General features: G+C 31.5%; 1 protein-coding gene across 1 annotated transcript; it reads right to left on the bottom strand.

Moving 5' to 3' along the window:
• Window positions 1-412: 412 nt before the first annotated feature.
• Window positions 413-24695, bottom strand: Pkc98E (Protein kinase C). The gene is made up of 9 exons (XM_011066269.2): window positions 24060-24695; window positions 15513-15570; window positions 15233-15449; window positions 14421-14452; window positions 13686-13756; window positions 13128-13296; window positions 12273-13043; window positions 11596-12191; window positions 413-11509 (listed from the first exon to the last, which is right to left on the bottom strand). Exons 1-9 carry the CDS (start codon window positions 24396-24398, stop codon window positions 11348-11350), a joined length of 2415 nt encoding a protein of 804 aa, XP_011064571.1. The 5' UTR covers window positions 24399-24695; the 3' UTR covers window positions 413-11347.
• Between the last annotated feature and the right edge of the window lie 873 nt (window positions 24696-25568).

Raw genomic sequence — 25568 nt, 5'->3', positions numbered from 1 at the left:
TATATATAATACAAAAAATATTTTTTTATTATTTTATACGTAATATTTATACGTATTATATATATGTATAAAAATTTAATGTAATATATTAAAATATATTAAATTAATTCTTAAATTAATTAATTATTAAACAAGAATTACATCCTGTGAGTTATATAATTGGGCCTGGCTGTAATTCTTGTTTAACTAAAGATAGAAAAACAATAGTAAAGGAAAGTATTAAATGGTTTATTTTTATGATTTCATTTTTTTTTCTAAGTATAAGAATATACCGGGAAAGTTTATATTTAGTCATAGAAATTGCTTCAAATGCAAGTTATTTTCTCATGCAAATTAATTTATTTGCAAATTAATACACGAAATTAATGGAGAATATCGCGTAGGCGATACAGAGAACTGAACGAGCACACGATTATTTCCGCTTTTGCTTTATTAATTGAGACATTTTACACAACAGTCAGACAAATAACAATCAGACAAATATAACAATCAGACAGATATATTCTTTCAGGCAATTGCCCGTGTAATTATATTTGTGCGACACGAGCGACAGTTTAACTCGGATGCCAGTATATATATCATATATTTCTCTTTATAACATATGAATATATACGCATCTTTGTTTTCATCTAATCCTACTTCGTGACCAGCTTCGTGACCACGGTACCGAGGACACCAAATTGAGACAGCAAAGACAGAGGCGCGATTATTTTTGTGCACCCGCGTACATTCTTTTTTTTCTTTTACATTAAATAATTATAGTAATAAACTGTAATAATAAAAATAACAATAACACTAGCCGACGTGTAATGGAATAATAACAATGACGATAATAGATTTTAACGACAAATAATCTATTTGGATGTTGTCAACCATTAAAATTTCGTAACGTTTCTCTTCTGATTGTAAGCGTTAAGAGCCGAACAACAAAATGTAGTGTGTAAATCTCAACATGTTGGATATGCTCTTCCTGTTCGTATCGTTCACTGTGATATTTTCCCCCGTCACTCTTGTCCATTCGTCTTTCAATTTTCATATACCTTCTCTCTATTTCTCATCGAATATGCGTATGCTCGTTTTATTTATTCAATCGTCGGAATAGAATAGATTTTCTAAAACGCGACTGTAGGTGTAATTCGTACGTATTTCAATTATATAAAATACATAGTGTATGCCTGTGTTTGTATGAAAATATATATACATATATATATATGTATATATATTCATCATACACAGGCATATATACAATATGAATATATATATATATATATATATATATATTTATATATGTATATATGTTATATAATTAATTTATATATAATATATATAATAAATATATATTAATATATACCTGATATATATTTTATATATATGTACAAACATATATATTTATATATGTACACATACAGACACGCGCGAACATACACTACATATTATATTAATTATATTGATATGTTGATATGTAATTACCACCCCTCTCACGTCTGCTAGGTTCAACTAACAGTCATATCTCTGTCTAATAAAATTTTGTACAGAAGTATGTGTATGCGTGCGTATCGCGCATGCGACTCGTTTCGCGTTTATCGAACAATCCTTTTTTTTCTCCTTTTTTTTTATTTTGGCACTTGCAATTAAATTGCTGAGATTCTTTACGTAGAGAGAAGGACGGCATACGCTAAAAGCAAGCAATTTGTCGTTTTTTTTTCTTCAGGTGTAATTACATAGATTTTTGCGTCTACGGAATGATGGAACAGGAAAAACGCGTGCCACAGGAAAAACAGGTATCTCGTGCACCGGATCTCTCTAACTTTACTTCATTAAGTCTTCCTCTACATCGAAAAACATCAAAAGCATCAATACACACAACTCAGTCCTCATGTATCTCAGGTTTCGCCCTTTATTTGTTCTCCCTCTTGAAACGAAAAAATGGTCGTTTCGGCCACAAAATTGTGCCGTAAATTACTTATAGCCATTTCACTGAGGTTCATAAAATAATAAAACATACAAAAATAATTTTACGATACGTGGATTGTTGATCCTTCGATCGCCAGTCCGAAACGTTACGTAAATTGAATATGCAATTTATCTTTTGTATTTTTGTGTGTGCATGCTTTGTGTGTGTGTGTGTGTGTGTGTGTGTGTGTGTGTGTGTGTGTGACCGCATATTCTTTGCGATTTGTATTTGTTTGTGAAAGTATGCTATATAAGAATGTTGCTAAAATTTCTCGTGAGATTGTAACGAATTGTTACGATGTCACGCAAAACTTTATCGATAGGAATGCTTCATATCGGAGGAAATGCATCGACTTCGAGCACCAGATAATTAAAATTCATAAACTAACGTTAATATTTTCTACAGTTGACAAAATATAAATACAAGAAATAAATAATGTTCGTTTGTAACGCTTGCTAATATATCACCTAACGGCGCAGGTGCAGAACGGACCTTTGTTTTTATTAACAAAGGGACTGCATAAATAGAATTATGAATTGCGAGTGGTGACTTTTTCCTCGTCAAAAAAGAATTACAAAATTATCACGTTTATGCATATAACACACACGCGTGCAAATCTCCTTTCTTTTACCTCTGAAAAAAATCATTTACTGATTAATTAAAAGTTAATAACTCGGGAACGGACGGCCGATTTTGCACGCGCGCTTTTTCTCTATCACAATTGCAAAGAGAAGGGGACCATGGAAGGGAATCGTTCTTCGTACATGAATACAGACAAATGTGGATTCTCAGAGACTCTTCGATGATTCGACGATCTACGAAGAAGTAGATAGATAATTTACCCACTTTCTATTTCCCTTATTTTTTATTCCCTTTCTAATGATTAGTTTTATGCGTCTGTCTGTAAGCACGATTCGTCATTTAGAGGCCCTGCACTATCGAGCGATGCACCATCGAATATAACACTGTACAAAACTAACGCTATTTAAAAATTACACAAAATAGATCACACAAGTATCCGAAATAATATGCTTGGAGTACACCAATAAAGCGTAATTCTTGCGCGAAATCCTTGATCGTTTTACTCGACGTTGCAGCGATATAGTGTTGTACTTCATTATCGTGCTTTACTAGATCCTCAATTATACAACCATTATGATAGCTTATATCACTAATGTTAAAAGATTTGCTAAAAGGCTCGGCTATTTTGAGACGCCAGATTTGTGTGACGTCAGAGGCGAGAAATGACATTGAATTAATTACTACGTACAACTTCATTTTTTAGGATTATAAAATTATGTTTTTAAGGGAAAACTAAAAATAAAGCTGTACGTGTGTAATAATTAATTTATTACATATCATTTTAGTCTCTGACGTAATACAACTAATAATGCATCTCGAGAGAGTCGAACCTTAATTATTTTGTAATTAATTATATAAAAATAAAATGTGGTGTTATTTTTTAACTAGACATAATACATCTAATTTCAGAAATTATTAGGTGTTGGAATTAATTCGTAGCGTTTTTTAATGAAAGAATGTTATTTATTTCACATGAGCATTAAAAAATACATTAATGAAAGTACTTCCCATCACTTGTAAAACGCTACGAATTAATTCCAACACCTAATAGTATTCTGTAAAATTATTCATTGAGCGTTAAACGAATATAATTTTGTAGAATACGATTAATTTCTAAATTTAGATATATGTCTAATTAAAGAATAATGACACATGATTCATTTTTATATTATTAATTACAAATGTATAATTAAAGCTTGGGTTTCTCTTCTGACCAGTCATCGTGGCCATATTAGATCGTGACGTTATAAACGAGAAATGATACGCTGAAATTTCTTGCCGTTTTTAAATAAAGAGAATTTGGGTAAAACAAAACGAGATTTTTAAAACATTTTTAAAAATAGGCTTTATCGCCTCCCCTGAGCTAGTAAAATAGTCACAAAAAAAGCACGTGAAATGCGTTTACCAGCATATATTCAATGCGCATGCGTAGCCTATTTTCAATCCACGTGCCTTTTACGATTATTTACCGATTTTTTATCATCAGAGGAGAATAAGGTCTATTTTTACAAATGTTTTAAAGCGATCGCATTATTTTGTTTTATTTAAATTCTGTTTATTTACAAATGACATGCAAGAAACTTCAACGTATAATTTTTCTCTTATGACATCACAATCCTATATGTCGTGGTGATTATATAATCAGAAACCTTAACATTGTCAATCTTGTAATTATTGACATCACTAGCAAATCTCAGCGAATTTATAAAACGTATACGATGGTTTTATATCTGAGTATCCAATAAAGTATAAAAAAATAAATGTTCATGTATACGGTCGTTTGAAGCGTCGCATTTCCGGGTTTTCGACGGATTGACGCAAATAGTGCCGATTAAGTCTTCTAAAGACAATGACTTTAATAACGATTCATACGATGTAATTTACATCCATATACTCAGAGATACATTCGGAGGGGAGGAGAGGGCGTTACACAATCCTAAAACAAAGCGATTCGCGATATCCTACGCAAGAATTTTGTTAATAATGTAAAGCCGTTTAATGATAACGACAAATAACGTCACATATATCTTGTATTTCGCTATATATAATTAACGATAAAATTAGCGATGGTACATGGAAGTGTGAACCGGTTGAATTGAGCGAGGCACTGATAAAAAGAATAATACGTGGATTATAGTTGTAACACCACGATCATTATATTTTCATGTACGATAATTTTTTTCAGTATCTCTCCCGAATTCAGCTGATCACATTTCTATATTTTCGATTATCATGGACGGTTATTTCCTTTGTTTCTCTCACTCCATTCCTCCTCTTTTTCTCTTCTTGTCATTTCTTTCCATTCCGTCTGTTATCAGAGGAAATCGTAGAATATATTAAGAAAGACAATAATCGCAAGGTACATTCATGCTTAAGCTATGTAATACATAGACACAAAATCAGATCTTTCTTGTTAACTACAATAAATCAAATTCTAATTGTAGATCGAAAATGCAAAATTATGTAAGTGTCAAAAAAGATAACTTCTAAGAAATTGAGACATTCCACATATAATTTAGAAATTATTATATAATCCAATAACATAATTATAAATTATTATAATTATTATAATTGTATATAAATGGCGACAATGATTTCTGAGAATAATAATACAATAAATATAACATAAAATATATCCCGATATTCTGAAATAAAATCTCTATCTCTTTTTTTTACAAAAAAAAAATAAAAGTACGGAATTATGAGAAATAGGAAGAAGAAAATTGGCATTTACATTGTGCTTAACATTTTCGATTTACAAACGTGCGATGATATTGTGTGCGTGCGCGCGCATGTGTGTGTGTGTGTGTGTGTGTGTGTGTATGTAAATGTACGTGTGTTTTTGTGTACGTATGGCAACATAATAATTTAATTTTCTTTATATCAAATAACAAATATAAAGAATGGGTAAAATAAATGCCACGAAGAGGCGTTTGTTCGTTTTTGTCACAGGCAAAGTTGCAGTCCGTGCGTCTTGAAACTTTCGAACGCCGTTTGCCAGTCATATTTGTAAACGATCGCTCTTGTCCCTGTGTGCGAGTCGGCGAGTCTTTTTAACAACTTTTGTTATTATAAAGTACACAGCACTGCACTGACGATGATAAGAGATCGCTTAACATTTATTAAAACGAAACTGACGCCGATTATTTATTGATATTCTCTCGAAATACTTTTTTTTCTTCTATTTAGATTGATTTTATCCAACACCGTGTGTCACACACAGGCATAAGATCATATACAGAGTTCCACATTGCACGCGTTCTTCTTAATTTTTCAGACCCAGAATTAAAATCCAAGATTTATTCTGGTTGAATGAAATTAAATTTCAATTTATTTCCTGTATCTAGACTAATATCAAGATTGTTGAACTGAAATCAAACTTAAGGATTTTAATATAGGTCTGAAGAAACAAAAAGGATTATTCTACAATGCAATTATATCATACATACATATATATGTATATATTTCCTTACATCTTAAAAAGGTACCATCATCGGTAATCACGAGATCCTATTCACTTAAAGCTAAAATACAAATAGACCAAGTTATAGTAATAATAAGTTAATAGTAATGATAAAATTCATTGTTTAAAATGTAAATGTAATATATTTTTCATTCATATAAAAAAAACATTTTCAGATTGCGTAAATTAAACTTTTTGGACCGTCGGCACTTGTACTCTTTTTTTTCTTTATAGTTTAAAATGTCAATTGAATCAACTTTAAGATACGAAACATACTTTTTCTTATATAACATTTTTGTTCCTTATATATAACACTTTTTGAATTTTTATCTGAAAAAGTACATTTCTCTCATTTCAGTTGTAATTAGTTATAACATTCATATATATTTTTATTTTAATATAGTAATTTTACAAATACTTTCTAGAGATGTTAAAGTATATGTAAAAATCATTTAATAATCTGTAAAAGTGGTGAAAATTAATCCAAGACACATAAAATCTATCATCATATAAATCTTCTCGAACTGGGTCTACTTGTATCTTAAGGGCCTCACACCTAATCTCTATATTGCAACAATGTTAATTCTTTCTCATTTTTCTTGCATTACGATTTATATATATTATATAATCATACATTTACATAGACATTTAACAATATTATATCCAACTGACATTAAGATCAAATCCATTGCATTGCAATGGCATCAAATCTACGCATTGCACCTGCCCTCAACCTTTCATTTGCTACATTTCGTTTGTACTACAAACGCAATATAAGTTCTCATTGTCACTTTGGTTCTAAATAGAATATGACGCAGGTGCTTGGTAGACGATGCAGAAAAATAGCGATGACCTGTATAGTAGCAAGTCATTTTCTTTGTGCATTAAACAAGTGACTAGTCAATACAAAAATGTCACGGCGAATACTCGCAGATCAGGGAATCGAGTTGCGGAGCACTATCGTCGAAAAAAATTCCGTCGATATTAAATCAAATATCATGCTTCTCGACAATAGTCCTCCCTTGCAAGTACAAATTGCATTAATTGTAAAAAAAAAACAAACTACAAAAAAATTAAGCATCACCTAGACGATAAATTGTCTTAATGTAAAAACCTTAACGACGAATTTCGTATTTAATTAACGGTTGCAATGACATCAGTACACGGTTTAACGCAATCATTAATTAAACGAAGCCGTCTCTATAAAAGGAGTACAAATCGGTAAGTAATCTGACCTATCATAACAAGAAAGTTATAAATATGGAATTGGAGGGATATCGATTTAATTATATAAGTAACGATAAGTTTCAATAAAAATCTCTAAATAAAAACTCACGCGCGACTTTGAAAATATTTTCTAAACTAAAAACACGCGATATTTTACACTCGCGAGAAAAAAATTAATGGAAGAATGCGATGCCGTCGCGAGCGATTAACTTAACAGAAGGAAGCAGGCAAATAAACTAACGCACCCGTTCTCGCGGTCCTCGATGACCGTCGAAGACGAGAAGTTAGAATACCACCTCACTTGACTTTCAAAAATCACTGCGTCGCTCGAACGGACAACAATTCGGTTCGGGTGTTCTCGAGAGAGATAGCTTATCACAAGATGTATTGAGATCCGAAAGGAATTTTGACGTTTACGTCGATTTTGTCGAATCGATGTGCTAAGGACGGCAATGTTGTGTTCTTTCGTAGTTCCGTTCGGCGATCGTCGAGGTAACGCGACACGAGCGATATAATCGCGATAACAAATATATACACATATATATATATATATATACACACACACACATATATATATATATATATATATATATATATACACACATGAACATAAGATGAGCTATCGTCAGGTACTTTTACACCGAGATAGTTCTCTATCGTGTCGACGGGCCGAAGAAGAGAGATGAGTCACAGAGGGGGACAAGAAAAAAAATGCCAATAATAAATATAAGGAGACATGCAATTAATAGCCGTAACCGGATTACGACCGTCGATACGGTATAGCTAGCGGGAAATATACATATGGAAGTACACGAAGAAGAAAAGTATCGACACAGTGTCTCCATCGGAAGTTAATACTCTTGGTGCTCGGAACATTAAAATTTGCTGGTCGATCGCTTTAGCAACGAGCAACAGCCTGAGACACATTTCATTGATTGTGCACTTTAGCAAGATCGCACAATCAATGAAATGTGTCACATCGCCTTCCTACTTCGAAGACGCAAAGAATTCCCATTCTCGTATAAGAAGATCCGGACACCCGGATCCTCATGATATCAACGCGTCTTTTGAGGCGTGTTGGTATCGTGAGGATCCCAGATGTCCGGAAAACAAGGGTAAGTGCTTACAATCCCGCTTGCGTTCTCTTATTTTGCAGACCTAAAAATGTACGTTTATACAATGATGATATCATGATGTCGAGTTGCACTTACCGTCACCGATGACGGCAAGACACCGGGAGCATGCTGCAACCAGTTTTCGTTTGTCATTAAGCGGAAGGTACACGCGCCAAAAAGCGTCCAAATATAACGCACGCTCCCGATATTATTCTCGTTTCGTAATTATTATAATTAAGTACTAAACATTTTTTTTCAACACTCATTACGTTTTTCTATCAATCTATTGTCTATGACATACATTGAATTTGCATATATTATGTTCTTCGCTTTATTCACCTACTCTAGCCCAAACACGTCTCTAAGTAGATGTCTTTATATATATATATATATATATATATATATATATATATATAAATAGATTCATGATCTTATGACTTTGTAATGCATCGCTTTGAAATAAATTGCTATAAGTTATAATTTGATTCAAAATAAAACGCCAGAAAGTCCTAGAAAGATTGCGTTCCGTTTCTGCACATGAACCGTATGGGACAACAACGCATTATATGAGCGCATCAACTCGTTCCCTTGTTCCTATCACTCTTATTGCGACTAAAAAAATGAAATGGGCCATACGCGCCTAGAATTCATTAACGAATACTCATACAATTTAATATTAACTTAAGTAGCTTCAAGGACATTTGTTACGAATTCCAGAATAACAAATGTCCACAACTTATAGCGAACATTTCCGCGCAGAACAGTCTTTTTCTTAAATAACTTTCGCGACATTGCACGGGAGACTATTCTCATACACGCATGAATTGCGCGTGGAGTGAAACAGAACGAAGGCTCATGTGCTTTTCATAGATGCGTTCGCTTTGGATGCTTCATTCTAAGGGTACATTCCATTTCACGTATGATGCTCATGATATATCAGCATTTATGAGAAGCACATGAGTCGTTCTGTTTCACTTCATTCTATCTTCCTTCCGTATGTAAGCGATAAAGATAGAATGAGGGCGTCATCACATAGTGACCCAGATTTTGCGCATAATGCGTGTAATTAATCAGGGACCATTTTTCGAATCGTTACGTTTCTACTACGCGTTTTCTGTTATGCGAAATTTCTGTATGTTATATTTTTATATACTTTTAGATTATTCTAATATAAATCAAAGATAGCATTTATTATTGGTAAAAAAATCACATGCATGAGAGAAACTCGATGATTTTCAGAAACTATGTACAATAAACGTACATATATAAGTGTGTATGCTGCGTTACGCAGAACTCATCTCCATGTGTCACATGCTGTATTACAAACTCGCGTAAGGATGATATTTCATTTGTGCGTTTTTGTCGTACGATAAATTTTTTAAGCCTGTTGATTGGCTATAAGATAGAGAGATCCGAGGATTTTTCTGTCCTGCATACATTTGTCGTATGACAAAACGCACAAATGAAATAGCATTCTAACTAATAAATTGCTACCTTTAATATTTCTATTCGAATAGTCTAAAAGAATGTAAAAATATGATTGGTTATCATGTATGCCACTTATTCCATGAGACACATAAAAATTGAATTTCGCGTAAGAAACGTACAGAAAACACATAGTAGAGCTGCAATGATTCGAAATACGCGCAATGGCTCCTAGTTACACAATACATGTTACGTGAAAAATCTGTATCATGGAATGGCATCCTAAAGCTTAGAGTGAGCGCCTAAAGTCAACGCAACTCATACGCACCATGTGCAAAAGTAACAGATCCTAAACATCGAAATCGCTTAGATACACTTATTTTTACAAAGATATTCACTTCGCGAAATTATATATGTACGGTAATAGTTGTGAGAATTTACAAATATAAATTTACAATATGTTCGCTGCAAGTTTTCCTATGTTAAATTAAATTTCTTTTAAGTTACCGTCCTTCTCGCTTACTCCTTGTTAAAATAAATAAATTAGATATATACAAACATATGTATATATTCAATAATTAAAAGGTGAATGATCAACAATAAAAAAGAATTATTAAAAATGAATAAAAAGAAATGTGCATCATCTTATTGCAATTAATCTGGTCCATTCTCATTTACTTTTTAATTATTGAATATGTACATGTGTAAAATGCAAGGCCTAAGCAATACGCGTATTTCCAATTTCTTACTATTTCTTTATATTCTTTACAATTTTTATATATTTCATATATTTTACATATCTTATATATATTTATATCGTCTATTATATGTACATAATATTCAATTGCATATATAATATGCAATAGAGCTATTATTATTATATGAATACAGAGGTATGATATAAATTATGAAATATATATGACTATTTCAAATCAAGGTATATGAAAATATATACTTTGATTCGAAATAGATGCCATATAAAGTATAAAAAAACAATTATTCAACATATATAATATAACTATTTTTTGAATTTGTTTTCTTTAATTTTTATTTTTCATGAATATCTAGATAAGAAAAATATGCAAAAAAAAAAGAAAAAACAAAAAGAAGAGCGAAAGGGGAAAGAGAGAGAAAGAGCGGGGATAGTTATTAGCAAATTATATGCCTTCATCTATTTTGATTGGAAATTACTATTGAATTCTACTCAAGCGATCATAAATTAAGCGATTATAAATCAAGAAAAAAAGTCCTTTTTATGACAGTCGCCTGGTTTATATATATCATATTCTATTTGATCTAAAATTGAATAAAGTTTTTTTTTCAATAATTTCGAATTCTTATTTCTCATCATGCCATCAATGTGTTTTGATTGGTCAAAAAACTTCCTTTTGCGACAGATAAAATCATTTCCATCGGACGTAGCTCAGAAATCTCGAGCAGTTTCAAAACCGTTTTTCATGTTTAACAAGATAACAAATACGCTGTACAAAACAACGCATTAAGCGAGAAGGATGATATTACAATAAAATCAAATTACAATAAAATTGAAGGATGATATTACATTGAATCAAAACTCATCTCTTACTGTGTATACTTGAATGGATTGAAGTCCCTATTTACTACGGAGAAACCACGAAACTCTTCTTGATCGATGTCGCACGATTTGTCTGGACTATCTGGCGTTAACACAGGCTCTTCTTTCGTAAAAACAGCATCAAAATTAAGAGCCTCTTTTTCATTTTTCTAAAAATTTCGAGAAGCAATTATGTAACACATAATCCTGTGTCATTCAATATTTATTAATTAAAATAACAAAGCGCGAAACTCACAATTTTAGGTCTGATTGGAGGTTCTACTTTACGCGCTTCGAGAGCTTCCCAATCTAGATGTTTGAAAAATGGCTGGACCCTTATAGCATTTTCGCCACCGTCGGCTGCAACACAACCTAATCGCTTGGCAGGATTCTTGGTCATAAAAGCTTTTACAACAGACACTGCATCTGAAGAAACCCACACTGGAAACACTAAGTCATCTCGCAATATTGCTTCGAATAAATCGTCTTCGGTCTCGGCCTCGAAAGGTGGTTGTCCAGCCACCATTTCGTATAGCAACACACCGAGAGCCCACCAATCAACACTAGCACCATACGGCAATTCTTGAAGTATTTCCGGAGCTATATAGTCAGGCGTACCACAAAATGTCGATGCCGTTGATTCTCCCTCAATTATATTTTCTTTACACATTCCAAAGTCCGCAAGTTTACAATGTCCTTCCGCATCCAGCAGTATGTTGTCCAGTTTCAGGTCGCGGTATATAATATGATGTTTATGCAGGAATTGAAGCGCGAGTGTCACTTCTGCTGCATAGAAACGTGCCCTCGGCTCTTCGAATTTTCGAGCCTTCTGGATATGGAACATCAAATCACCTGAAACAAATCAAGAGATAATAGCAGTATTCAAATAAATAGAAGATACCTTTCACATTTTTCTAAAATGGCAATTTGTACCTCCTTTCACATATTCCATAACGAAGAAGAGTCGATCAACCGTTTGGAAACAACTATGGATGGCCGTTAGGAAAGGATGCTTTGCTGCGAGGATTAAAATCTTCTTTTCTGTCATGGTGCAATCTACATCTTCATCTTGAATAATAACACTTTTTTTCAAGATTTTCACGGCATAAATCTCTTCGGGATTACTTTTCAGTTCGACTAACATTACTTTACCGAAACTGCCTTTACCGAGAACCTTAATAAAATTAAAGTCATCTAAACCAATTTTTTTTACATTGCTGTTTCTATCGTCATCTTCGTTAGACGAGTCTCTTAAACTTAACTGCGAGTCATCTTTGGCGTAAGATGAGTCTCTATGACTCCACTGCGAATCATCTTTGGAATTAGTTGAATCTCTTTGACTTAATTGCGAATCATCTTTGGTTGAGTCGTTTTGACTCGAACAACTTGCGCCCAATTCGTCTGTCTGATCATCTCTTGAAGATATTTTTATCGTTTTGTCTTTTTGTCCTTTTTTCTGTCCTTTTTTCATCCCCTTTTTATCTTTTTTAAATTTTTTATCATCTTGATCTTTTGTCTTATCTTCATCCTTTTCTGCTACTATAGGTGTTTGTGGACGTGAAGATACTCTAATCTTCGGAAGTCTTAATTGCTTATTTGCACAGAAATTTATTTTTTTCAAAATTTCGCTTAAAGCCTTGGTATCTATACCACAACTGGGTGCAACGTTCTTATAACATCGTTTATGAACATTCATGTTGCAAACTATAGGAAAAGTACAACGCAATTTAATAAATTGACTTAATAAAAATTTTAATAGAAAACAATATAAACAATATTTTACATTACCATCGCATTTCAAGCCTTGTCTGAAGAAGCCGTACAATAAGGATCCGCAGTGGTCACAAAATGTCAATGTTTTATAATTATGAGGATTAAACCGATGGGGAACGTGTATATTGAAGCGTGCTGTTGCCTGCGTGATTTGAGTTCCTTCCTCTCCTTCGACTACAACAATCTGATTGAAAAAATTTAAAAAATCACAATCTTAGAAAGTAATAATAAAACGGTAAAACTTAGTAGAATAAAATCAAGATTTTGTAATATAGAGAAATTTTTGTGTGTGTATGTACACATATTCTGTTCCAAGGATATATTAATGAGGATATATAATAATAAATGTACAAATAAGATTTTTTTATGATAAAATGGTGATTAAAGAAGGTAAAATCCTCATTAATATCCTTGGAATAATCTAATTATTGACGAGTCCCTGGGATCCCTTTGATAATTTTTTCAAAAATTAGCCCAGAGTTAATTTTAATAGTATCTCGTTGGTGATAATGCAAAACCTAAATTACTTGTGATATTATATCACATCACTATAGAAATAACTAATAAACATACCTCTTCTTTCATTCCTGAACAATTCGTTATCACCAAGTTATGACATCTTTTGTGGACTACGCAAGTGCATACTGAAACAGCAATACATAAAGTATCCCCTTATAAAAATGCTCGCTTCTAAGATGTAATACAGCACGTCCAAAGCTAGCTACATGCGTGATAAGACGCATCCGGAAATTATTTACAGTAATACCATAAGCAAAAATAAAATTGAAATTCACTTAATATTCTCAACATCAGCAGTAGTTTCGATACTAAAATTACCAAGCTCTAAGATAGCATATTTGGAATTTGTATTGAAGGACAACATGTAATAAACTGAAAAACTATTTAGCTACAAATCTAAATTGTATCGAAACGAAATAAAATCAGGAGAGACAGAGACCTAGCTAATACATTAAGAATCAAAATCCTTACGTTACTAATATAGCAATAAGTTAAGTAATAAAATATTTAATTATGAAGCAGCATTAATACCAAGGCAGTCATGTGTACTAGTCGTGGTGAATAGAAAATGCATAAATTGACGCGACAATTATAGGACGTTATGGTAGTTAGGAATGAAGCATTAAAGAAGTAAAACGTTAAATCGATGAATTAAGAGTCTTAATCGTGATTTTTCTCGTCGTTAAAACTCGCACGTACACATTCGTAACTGCACACATTCATACGTAAGGGTGCGGCAAGCGGATACATAACTATAATCTGTTAATAACAGTGTATGTGTCTTCTCACCTTGACACTGATAGCCTTGCTTGCCAAAGCCCCTGAAATATAATAGACAAAACACGTCACATCCTCATAATCCTTCCTAAGACACATACGTTTGCTTTCTTCAACCATGCTTAGTCATCATCTATGCTACTCCTTGATTTTGATATGATTAATGACTTGTGCGATGAGAAAGATTGATCAAATCACTTCATAGATCCTAGTCGATATTTAACCTTCTATTTTATACAAATTATTTGTTTATTTTAAAATATTGCCAATTAGAACAGTATGTTGTGCAAATATTCCAACACCTAAATATTTTGAAATAGATTCAGCAAATTATATAAGGCATGTACTTTTGTAAAACCCAAACATGCAACCCTGTTTAAAACAGAGAAAATCCCAAATAGCATTTGTGGAGAATATACCCTGGTAGCAAGCTTGCTTATTCTAATCTGCACTTGAGTCTCTCGAGTTAAAATAGTTATTTATAATAATCCAATCTCCAATGCAAACCAATATTAATTACATACTAGCTAATAAATACCTTTCCTTGGCATTACTAATACAAATAACGAGAAAAGACCAAATACCCAATACATGCAATCCTGCATTTTACAAATTTTTAATTAATTAATTCGAGGTGTACTATTAAAACTAAATTTTGACGTGTTTGTAAATGTAATTGCGGGTGAAATATACATCAGTTTAAGCATGCTCCCATTTTCCTATTTTGAGATAGCACGCACTCTGCTATCAAAGATAGCGATCAAGAAGTATTGTATATAAAATCTTAAATAACAGAAGCGATGTTTTTTTACAGACATACATACCAAATGAAGTCACGACAGTGCGAACAAAACGTCGGTTGTTTCAGAAAGGTAGCCATAAATTTATGTCCATTTATTTGGTGAACCCTTCGTCGCATCACTCTCTGGCGACTCAAGGGCTCTTCTTTCTCCTGAAATTCTCTTTCATGCCGGTCTTTCTTGCCTTTATTACGCTTACGTGCCTCACCACTAGACTCCCCATGGAAACTTGGTTGCCGAACTGAAATATTAAATCAAGTTAATTAAATCATGTATACTTACAAAGTATTGAGATTTTTCTTACTTGGCGCATTCCACATTGCTATTATTAGTCGCAACCTTCCCTGAGGTTCTAAATCAACCTGCAACAATTTTCATTATTAATTAGGTAGTCCTAAAAATGCACATTACATCTTTATGTATAGTCTATGCACTAATTCTCTTAAATTCATTTGAATATTGTGCATAATTCTAACACGAATGCAAATTTTTTCATTATATTTTTTTTCAGAAAAAGAGCAGATATCGTAGAATATAATTATAAAAAATCCAAATGATTATAAAAAGTTCAAGTCTATATAATAAATTTAAAAGTAATATTTGTTTACAAGAAAAAATTATATTAAATCAAACAAGGTGTTTCCTATAAATTTTTGAATATGTAGAAATATGTACAAAAAATGACTTTTTGCAGCATTCAATATTTTTTTAAATTAAAGTTATCTTGAAATTCTGATTCAAAGTTGATTGTTCATTCTCTATATGTATTTTTTTTATTTCAATATCTTATTTTTTAGCCATGTTACATAGGGTTTAAATGTAAGATTTTTCTAAGACAGCAAATTTTCCCCATATGATGAAGTTATATATACTTATAATCTCTAATTTGTAGCTATCATACACGCACACGCATACGCGCACGCAGTATAATTTATCATAAATTCCTTTTTATGATGAATTCCGCTAAGAGAGCTTTCCAGAAACGGAACACAATCATAGGCTAATATTACATTTATCTGTTTTTATCATACAAGTTTTTTAAGCCTATTAATTGAATATATAGGATAAAGAGATCTGAGAACCTTTCTCTCCTGCAGTCAATTAACACGCTTGAAAAATTTATCGTACATACGATAAAAAACGGAAAAATCTAATTAATATTAGCCATACACTACGCTTTTCAATTGTGCATTAAATCTTATTGTGTTACACAGTATCGCTTGTATACAATCGTGGGCAGAATAGTTGCAACATTTTTTTTTTTCAATGGATCCATAAGAGCCAACTTGCTCGGTGAACAGAGCTGTATTCCGAAACCCATTAAAAAAAACTGTCACTATTCTATCCCACAACTTCGTTGCTAAAAAGCATACTGCACAATGACACAACGTGTTCAACGTGCTGGAATGCTTGATTATATCTGGAAATTAATCATGTAACTGGGAATTAATTATGTAACTGGGAATTAATCATGTACTTTTTACTTAAAGTGAAAATGTAAAAAATGAAAATTTTTTGTATGTACATGTATATATGTACATACGTACATAAAAAAATGTTCATTTTTTCACGTTTAGGAAAAATTAAAGTTACACGATTGATCTTCTTGGCTTTAAACACTCCTTACACATGAATAGAGTTCCCAATGTTGATATACACTATCTACCAAAGTGAGGAAAATTTCATGTTTAACAAAAATACAAAAATTTACAGTCATTCATCTGTCCCAGAATCCTATCCACTGTTGCTTTAATATACTTATAGAAAAAAAAGTAATTATCATAGACACTGTGTGTGCGCGCGCGCGTATGTGTGTGGTGTGTGTGTGTGTGGTGTGTGTGCGGGTGGGTGTGTGTGGGTGTATGTAGCATATAGTAATGCCATCTAGAAAAGCAGAGGTAGAACCATCATAAGCCGGTATTCATAGTTGAGATCTTGAGATTTTTATACTTAAGATTATCTCAAGTACAGTGTTAAGATCACCAATCCTCTGATAAGTCTTCTAGCCTAGCTAAGTATTAGCACCTTAAGACATTACTTAAGACGATCTTGAAATAAAATTGAACTGTTGAATATTGTTCTATGTTTCAGATTGAGCATCTTGCGCGTAGATTCCAGTTGCAGTCGATAATTCATCTTCTCTGGTAAAACGAAAGAGATAAATTATCGACTGCAACTGAAATTCATACATGACAGAGAAAATGCAGAAATAATCATCTGGTAAAACATTGGGACATACATGAAAATTCACCTTGTCATCGACAAGGTATAGAGGCAACATGCATGTCCAAAAAGAGGACATAATATGTCTTATGGATTTTAAGGACATTTTTACATGATGTCTGAAAAACAATTTGAATGACATCTTCAGGAAGTTATGTCCGCATTTTGTGTGTGGACATATTGTTTTCTGAGTATCCAAAACAATAAAAACAGATGATTTTATATAACAGAATCTTCTTAAAATATTCAAGATATTTATGGGAACTGTCTGAAAGCCATCTATATCAATATATAATCTATTTATTTGATAGACATCTATATCAATATAGTATCTTCAAGATGTGTTATACCTATTTTTAATGGATAATTTCCTTAAGACGTTAAAGATCACAGAGAAGATTTAAGGGGTTCCTAAATAACATCATGTCCAAAATGCGAACATAGATGTCTTCAAAATGTCATCAAGATGTCTTTTAAATATCGTGTCATAGAGATGTCCTCAAGACAGACTCTGTAAGACGTCTTACATCTGCTTTTTGAATATGTATATTATCTAAGCTTCTATAATTTGTCTGTTTTATCGAATAAATTCAATAATTTTTGTCGCATTTTCTTTTTCTTTTTTTTCTAGAATTAAAGTATACGCATTAATATGTGTCTGTAAAGTGGAGTTTATACCTAAACAGAAGAAATTTTTGAAAATGAGATCTTTACTACTTGTTAGTCCAATGTAGCGTCTACATTTGACCATATCGTGACCGGTGACAACATTGCTTCATGTGATAGCTTTGCAATCTGTACTTATGAAATTGTAGTCTAGACTACAATTTTTTTCTAGACTAATAGGTTACATGAACAAACAACGTCGAGTTCTTAAAATTAGATTTAGATGCCTAATTCGACATAAAAATGCGTTATAAAAATTTATGATATTGATGTAGTAGTATATAGTGATGTCAATACACGTAAATTGTATGTGTGTAAAGCCTACTAAATCGATAAAACAGACGATTTTAGGATCTGTAATTTTATCTGCAAGATATATATATTTTCGATCGATATAGATATTCTTTTCAATTTCATAGCATATATCACTGCATTGATAGAAAAGTTACAAGAGAAAAAAAATCAGCATTTTTGGAAGGAAATCGACCCTTTAAAGTTGATTTCTTTTCATAATCTCAAATACTAATTTATGACTCTCTTATATGACTGATCAGCGCAGGATATGCAAGATATTTTATGCAAATGAATTATTTTAAAGTTTGTAATTTAATTTTTTAAATTTAAAAATATTTAATATTTTAGACAGCATAATATAATATAAGTATTATATAATATAAGTTGTATATTATTAATATTTAATTATACCGAGTAACATAAGTATACTATATATACGTATTTATCTTTCGCCTGCTTAATACTTCGTTTAAAATCGTTTTATCAGCATGCTTTATGAAACATTTATTTGATTTGATTATTTGTTAGATCTTTTAATTTTATTTGATCTCCTAACTGCCGTAACTAATTCTTCTATTTCATAAATACTGAATTTATTATTGTCCGAGATGTAACCTAAAATAATTTGTAATACTATTTATAAAATTTTATATTCTTAAGCTTCAAATCATTAAATAAAATATCTTTATATATATAAAAATAAGATCATTTTAGATTTGCATTACTTTAATTTTGCATTATTTTAATATTTTTTCTCTTCTTTTGTAATATAAATGTATTATAATTTATTTTACAAACAGTATAACGTTTTGGTTACTAATAGGAATAAAAATATTAATAACAAAACAGATAGAAAATTAATTATAATTATAATAATAACTAATAACTCTTATATCTTTGATAGAACAGTCCTTCTCTCTCTATTCCGTTTAGAACAATTTTTTATATAATTGATAATTCAAATATTCTGTTTGATTGGAAAAGAAGTATTTTCATGAAAATAAATTATCAAACTCAAAGAAATTTAAAAAAAAAAACCAATGATCTTTCGAAAGTAGAGATTTTAAAATCTTTTTTTTTAATTTAAAATTTTTTTCATTCATTTTTCTATGAAGTTGCACTGTTTGAATCCATTTTTCAAAAAAATGCCAAGACTTTTGCAATGATCTATCTTGTCGGTGATATTGCATAACTTTACAGATGGAAAATTTGTTACATTAGAAAAACTTTGTATTTGAATTCTACACAAATAATTAAAAAAAGATATTGCAGTAAAAAATGCATTTTATAGGAGATGAACAATATATTCATCTGATCAGAATTTCAAAATAATGAGTAAAAATGCTCATATATTTTCTTAAAAATTAACACAATGTCATAGTTTATTTCGAGCTTTAATTAAATTAACTTTGAATTAATATAATTAACAAATGTTTCGGCTTACAAAGCCTTCCTCAGTGCAATGCAGAAATACAATCTTAAGTTAATGCATTAAAGAACGGATACAATGAAAATTTAATAACCATCAATGGTGAAGTATCAAAATATAAAAAAATATATCGAACGTCAATAAGTATCCCACCAGATGACAAAAAGGTAGGAACATTTGGAACAGTAGATTAATTATGTTTATCGATAAAGATAGATTTGCCAAATTCCTAAATCTAAATTAGATTACAGTATTTTATATAAATTATCAATATCATAAAATACTTGTAACTCGTAAAAAGAATTCTCAAATCGTATGATATAAGTCTGTGACAAACAGGATTCTCGATCTCAATCGAGGAATTTGGTAAATCTATCTTTATCGATAAACATAATATTAATCTACTGTTGACTGAAGTATCCAAATGTTCCTACCTTTTTGTCATCTGGCGGGATACTTATTGACATTCGATATATTTTTTTATATTTTTGACACTTCATCATTGATCGTTATTAAATTTTCATTGTATCCGTTATTCTTTAATGCATTAATTTAAGATTGTATTTCTGCGTCGTAGTACTGAGGAAGGTTTTGTAAGCCGAAACGTTTGTAAATTATATTAATTCAAAGTTAATTTAATTAAAGCTCGAAATAAGCCATGACATTGTGTTAATTTCAAAATAACGTTTAACGTCTTTTTATTAAAAAAAATGTTAAATATCTCAAAAAAAAAAGCTACTTTGTTCACATTAAATGCTTAATTATTTCAGAAACCTGACGTGCTAAAAATTTGACATATGGAATCATGCATTTTCAGCATCAAAAAATCTAAAAGAAACACTTTATTTGGTTCAAAGTAAATAAAAAAAAAATCTATTTTTAATTAAATGTAATTCTTCTTGAATTAGTTTTATATTTTTATGTACAATTTATGCACTTTCAGGTTTAACTATATAATAATATTAAACGCGCATAAGTGAAAAAGACCATATTTTTGGTCAAGGCAGTTCTTCATGCCATATTTTTCTTTATGAATTTATACAATTTCCAATTCAAGTTGACTGTGCACCGATTAAAACAAATTTTTTTTACAATTAAAGCTTTGTTTTAATATAAGATAAAAACAAAGCTTCATTTTAATGTTATAAACAAAATTATAAGTTATAATTGGATTAATTTCAATCAATGAATTATGTAAATAAAAATAAATGTTCATATTGCATAATTTTTTTTATAAATAAGAAAAATAATTTCTACATTACTAATTTTTGATAATTTTCGATAAATTGGCTGTGTAATAATAAATCTGTTGTAAAAATAAATTTTTTTATCAACAGAATATATTGCAGTTTCTTATAACAAAAAGCTTTATCACATTTTATTTATTTTGTTGAAAAAAAAAAAACGTTAAACGTCCATTATAAGAAATGTAATTTTTTAATAAACTTTTTAATAATGCTTTTTAAATATTGTAAAATTATTCATTTACTGATTAAATTATTATAAGTATTATTTTGATGTTAGTATATTATATATATATATATATATATATATATATATATATATATATATATATATACACATACATATAAATGTCTTCAAATACGATGTTTCCAAAATCATAATGTAGGTAATAAATATCTATATTTTGACCTAAAACAGAAAATTTTTGTTGTTACAAAAATTTGAATAAATGGATAAATTTGGATAAATTTGGTATATGTCTAATCATGTCATAATTAAAAAAATGTGTTATCTAAATTTCTTACAAGAGAATAAACTTGTTCCAGGACACTATGATATATTTTTTGGATGATTATTTTGGAAATATCGTATGATCATCGTTTTGACACGAAAAAAATGTAATCGCTTTTGAAAAGAGCACACAATTTACAATATGTGTTATATTTTATTTTTAAAAGCAAATGTGTTTTTTTGCACGATTCATTTCATTATTCTATGTGCAAAAATATTTAAAAATAAAAAAACGAATTGTTTATAAGATATTTCACATTTAATGTCAAAATGTCAGAATAAAATATCTTCTACATTATTAACTTTCCGTTAAACTTATTTAAATACTTTTCTAAATTCGACGTGACTGCAGAAATCAAATTATATAGAAAAAATCTTAGTTTTTATAATTTAAAGAACATTGATAATTTTAAAATACCAAAGAAATTTCACTTCATTAAAACACACTTCAAAAATTTCAGCATAAAGATTATGTGTAAAACATTGTTCTCAAGAAGCAGTATTTTTTTTAGATTAAAGAGACATCACTTAGCAACACACACTCACACAATTATAAAATAAGTATAGAAACTATAAAACGTGAGAGATGCATGTATAGAACAAAATTCAAGGTTTTGTTGGTAATTTAATCTTTCTCAGCAATAAATAAAAATAGCATTTATACATTTTATCTTATTTAGAGTAATTTTATATAAAGAGTAAGAAAATATTAAAGAATATACCGATTTCATTTATATCAATTTCATTTTTATATATAAAATTACATAATTAGCAATATATTTCTGCTTTAAATCAAATTATTAAGAAAAATTTATAATCGTTTTTTTATTCCTACACATATAATATCTAATTTACATCGACTTAAATCCTTTAAGTGTATTGAAGATTGTGAATTGAAGATTAGAATTTAATTAAAACAAAACGGATTACAATTATTTGATTGATCGGATTCTAATCTTCAACCCTCAATCTCCACTCAATATTTTAATGCATTGAAAAAAAAAACTAAATTTTAATAAATCATTTGTTCGAATAGTTTCAATTAAATATTTATTAAATATAAAGATATATTTTATTTGGTGGTTATTAATTTAACTTAATTTCTTTTTATTAAGTAAGCATTTACTATAAGTAAATGTTTAATTGGCACTATTCAAATAAATTTTAATTAAAATTTTAAATATTTTTCTCAATGTGTGAATCAATATGTGTAAAACATTATTCGTGTGTTTGGCATTCATAATTCGAACGGAGAATATCTTTAGCTTAATTTAAATAAAAATTTGAAAAACTAATAAATGTAAAATTAAACACTGATGGATCAATGGGTCATGATTACGGTCAATAATAATTTTTGTTATAATATAAATTCCAATATCATGAAGAAAGAATAAAGAACCAGCGATGGTATCAACAGGTTTGTTTTTATTATTGAACTGTACTACACTAAAAACCTTCTTTTTGCTTTTGCCAAATATTAAATATATACTTATTTAATTTTAAGTGCAAAGAGCGTATGTATCTAGTTCAGCTCTAAAAAACAGATTCAATAGCCCTCAGTTACCGCACGTATTTTTACTTCCGTCGTTACCGCGCGGGAGTATAACGTATCCTGTCGAGTTCAAGTATTTTTAATTTTCAATAAAATGCACCGATTAAAATAACTGTGTAAAATCTTTATTTTACAAAAGCTAAAGAAGAGTCCCGTATAAGTAGAGTCGCCGAAAATTGTATATTTTATATATATAAATTGTAAATAATATTTAACAATAAACAAAAATAAATTTTTCATTTGAGCAATCACGAAAACACTTTTCTTTAAATTATTATTGCTTATACTTAAAATAGAGATAAAATTAAAAGAATTAAAGGAATAAACAGTTAAAGGTATATATTTAAATTTAAAAATGTGTAAAAATATTCCCTAACATAATATTTATTTTTAAATTACATGATTGTTTTACTAAAAAAAATTATTATATTCAGTAATCATATAGATAAAAATAAAAGAACTAAAAGAACTAAAGGAATGAATAATTGAAGTTGTACATGTATGAATAAAAAAGATGTATTAAGACATTCCCAATATACGAAAAGTATAGTTTTCCAAATTGTACGAAAGATAGTGTACGATATTTATAGAATACAATCTTCTATGTATAGAATATTACATTCTATATATGGAATATGGAAAAAAAACGGATCATCACTACAGCTTTTTCACACAACTGACGACGCTAGATAGGGAAAAGTGTACATTGAACGCTTAATATTTTTCCCCTTCCACATTCAGTCCCCTCACTCTCCGGTTTCTACAAATCCTGCACGATTTTTAAACGCTCTGAATACTCCATACCCCCGTACGGTGAGGGTTAATAACGACCTGTCAACACACACGCGTGCAACGCGACGCACATGCACGCGCGTGATTCAAGTTCAGGTTCTTGTCAGAGAATCAAGAATACAGACGGGGACGAAACTTACCCAGAAGTCGCTGATCCCATCGTGTAGGTTTTTGATAAGTAGGGTGAACGGAATGACACAATTGGCGATGAAATAATCCGGCGGTAACACCGCGTCGTGGAAGATGGTGAGACCTAGTTCGGTCGCCTTCCGTACTTTGTGGGTGAAGATTTCATGCCACACTGGATCCGAGGTCCTCAGCTTGGTGCTAGTACGGGCCAATTTAATCTCGTCCACGTGCAATTGCACGTACGGATCCAGAGAGGGTTCCTCATTTTCCTTCCAAAATTGCTTCTGTTTATCAGTCGCGCGTAAACTTCTGGCTTCGCAGATTTCAATCTGCACCTTGCCCGAGAACATTGTGACGATTTTTCAACGAAATCGACAAACGATCTCGTATGATCTGCAGAGGCAGAGGCAGAGGCAGAGGCAGAAAGAGAGAGAGAAAAAGAGATAGATATAGAAAGCGAGAGAGAGAGAGAAAGAGGGAATAAGAGACAGAGAGAGAGAGAGAGAAAGAGGCAGTAATTGGTTGATTTGCAGGATGGATGCCTGTATTCTTCGACAGATCGAACTAAACAGGTATCACCTCTCGGCAGTCTGGGCTCTCGTGGTGAACGCGCATATATAGAAAATCGCGCGCCCACGCTTTTTACCCTCTCCTGCGCCTCAATCCATCCGGGCGCTCTCCCACTACCACAGTGTCAAACGTTCTCCTACGCCTATGCCTCCTCCACCTCCTCCGCCTCGTCGCCCAGGTAGCCCAGGTTGCCCTTTCCCTTTCCTCCTCCACCACGGGTACTAACGAACGCGGTGGAATTATGAACACTCCGCTGGGCGCTTGCTTTGCGTGCATAACAGGAACGTGCAGCGCGGCCTGTTCGCCGCTTCTTCCCTTCCTGATCGCAGCACGACGGTACGACGGTCTGACGACAGCGACGATGAAGACGACGTGCCGAGGAAGACGAGCGCGGGACACGAGTACAGGGCCTGCCCTCGTCTTCTTCTTGTCCCCCTGATACCCATTCCTCTCTTCCTGCGTGTGTTACTCCTTCCTCGTATCCCCTGTCACTGTTTCGAGAAAATCGGCGACACGTTAATTGGGCGAGCTGCGCGCGCGATGCCCCCCGTACTAACGGCAGTCGCGGAATAACGTAGACGTATCCATGGATGGGTGAAACGAGCGATTCTTCGCTTGTCCTACGATATCTTGCCTTGTACTGACCCGAATGGAATTGAGGACCGTCCGATTGCTTATTTACGTTCCGCACTTAACGAACATCGACTGCATTCCAGGTCAACCACAGACAGTTCCGGGAGATTGGCTTAATACTGTACCGACTACCGACTGTACCGACGGTCTCTTCATGAGAGATGATAGAGAAGTTTGTTCGGTTTCGTTTTTAGTCATTAATGCCCGTATTGCCAGTGTTGTCAGGTCTGTTCGAAAGTTTGTCTCAAAGTTACAAAGGTGCATCCAGAAGCACGATTGCTCACTTAGCGCTCAGTGAACTCTTATGGCTTGTACCT

The sequence above is a fragment of the Acromyrmex echinatior genome, chromosome 16 (assembly GCF_024713525.1).
Source record: "Acromyrmex echinatior isolate Ae372 chromosome 16, ASM2471352v2, whole genome shotgun sequence".
NCBI classification, from domain to species: domain Eukaryota; kingdom Metazoa; phylum Arthropoda; class Insecta; order Hymenoptera; family Formicidae; genus Acromyrmex; species Acromyrmex echinatior.
This window is presented reverse-complemented; position numbering and strand designations above follow the sequence as displayed.

Excerpts from the sequence above, each read along its gene's own strand:
- Pkc98E (XM_011066269.2), bottom strand. The coding sequence starts at position 24,398 with ATGTTCTCGGGCAAGGTGCAGATTGAAATCTGCGAAGCCAGAAGTTTA. Across the intron at positions 14,453-15,232 it reads CACTGTCGTGACTTCATTTG|GGGCTTTGGCAAGCAAGGCT; the intron begins GTATGTATGTCT and ends ATTATATTTCAG. Across the intron at positions 13,757-14,420 it reads GCAAGGCTATCAGTGTCAAG|TATGCACTTGCGTAGTCCAC; the intron begins GTGAGAAGACAC and ends TTGCTGTTTCAG.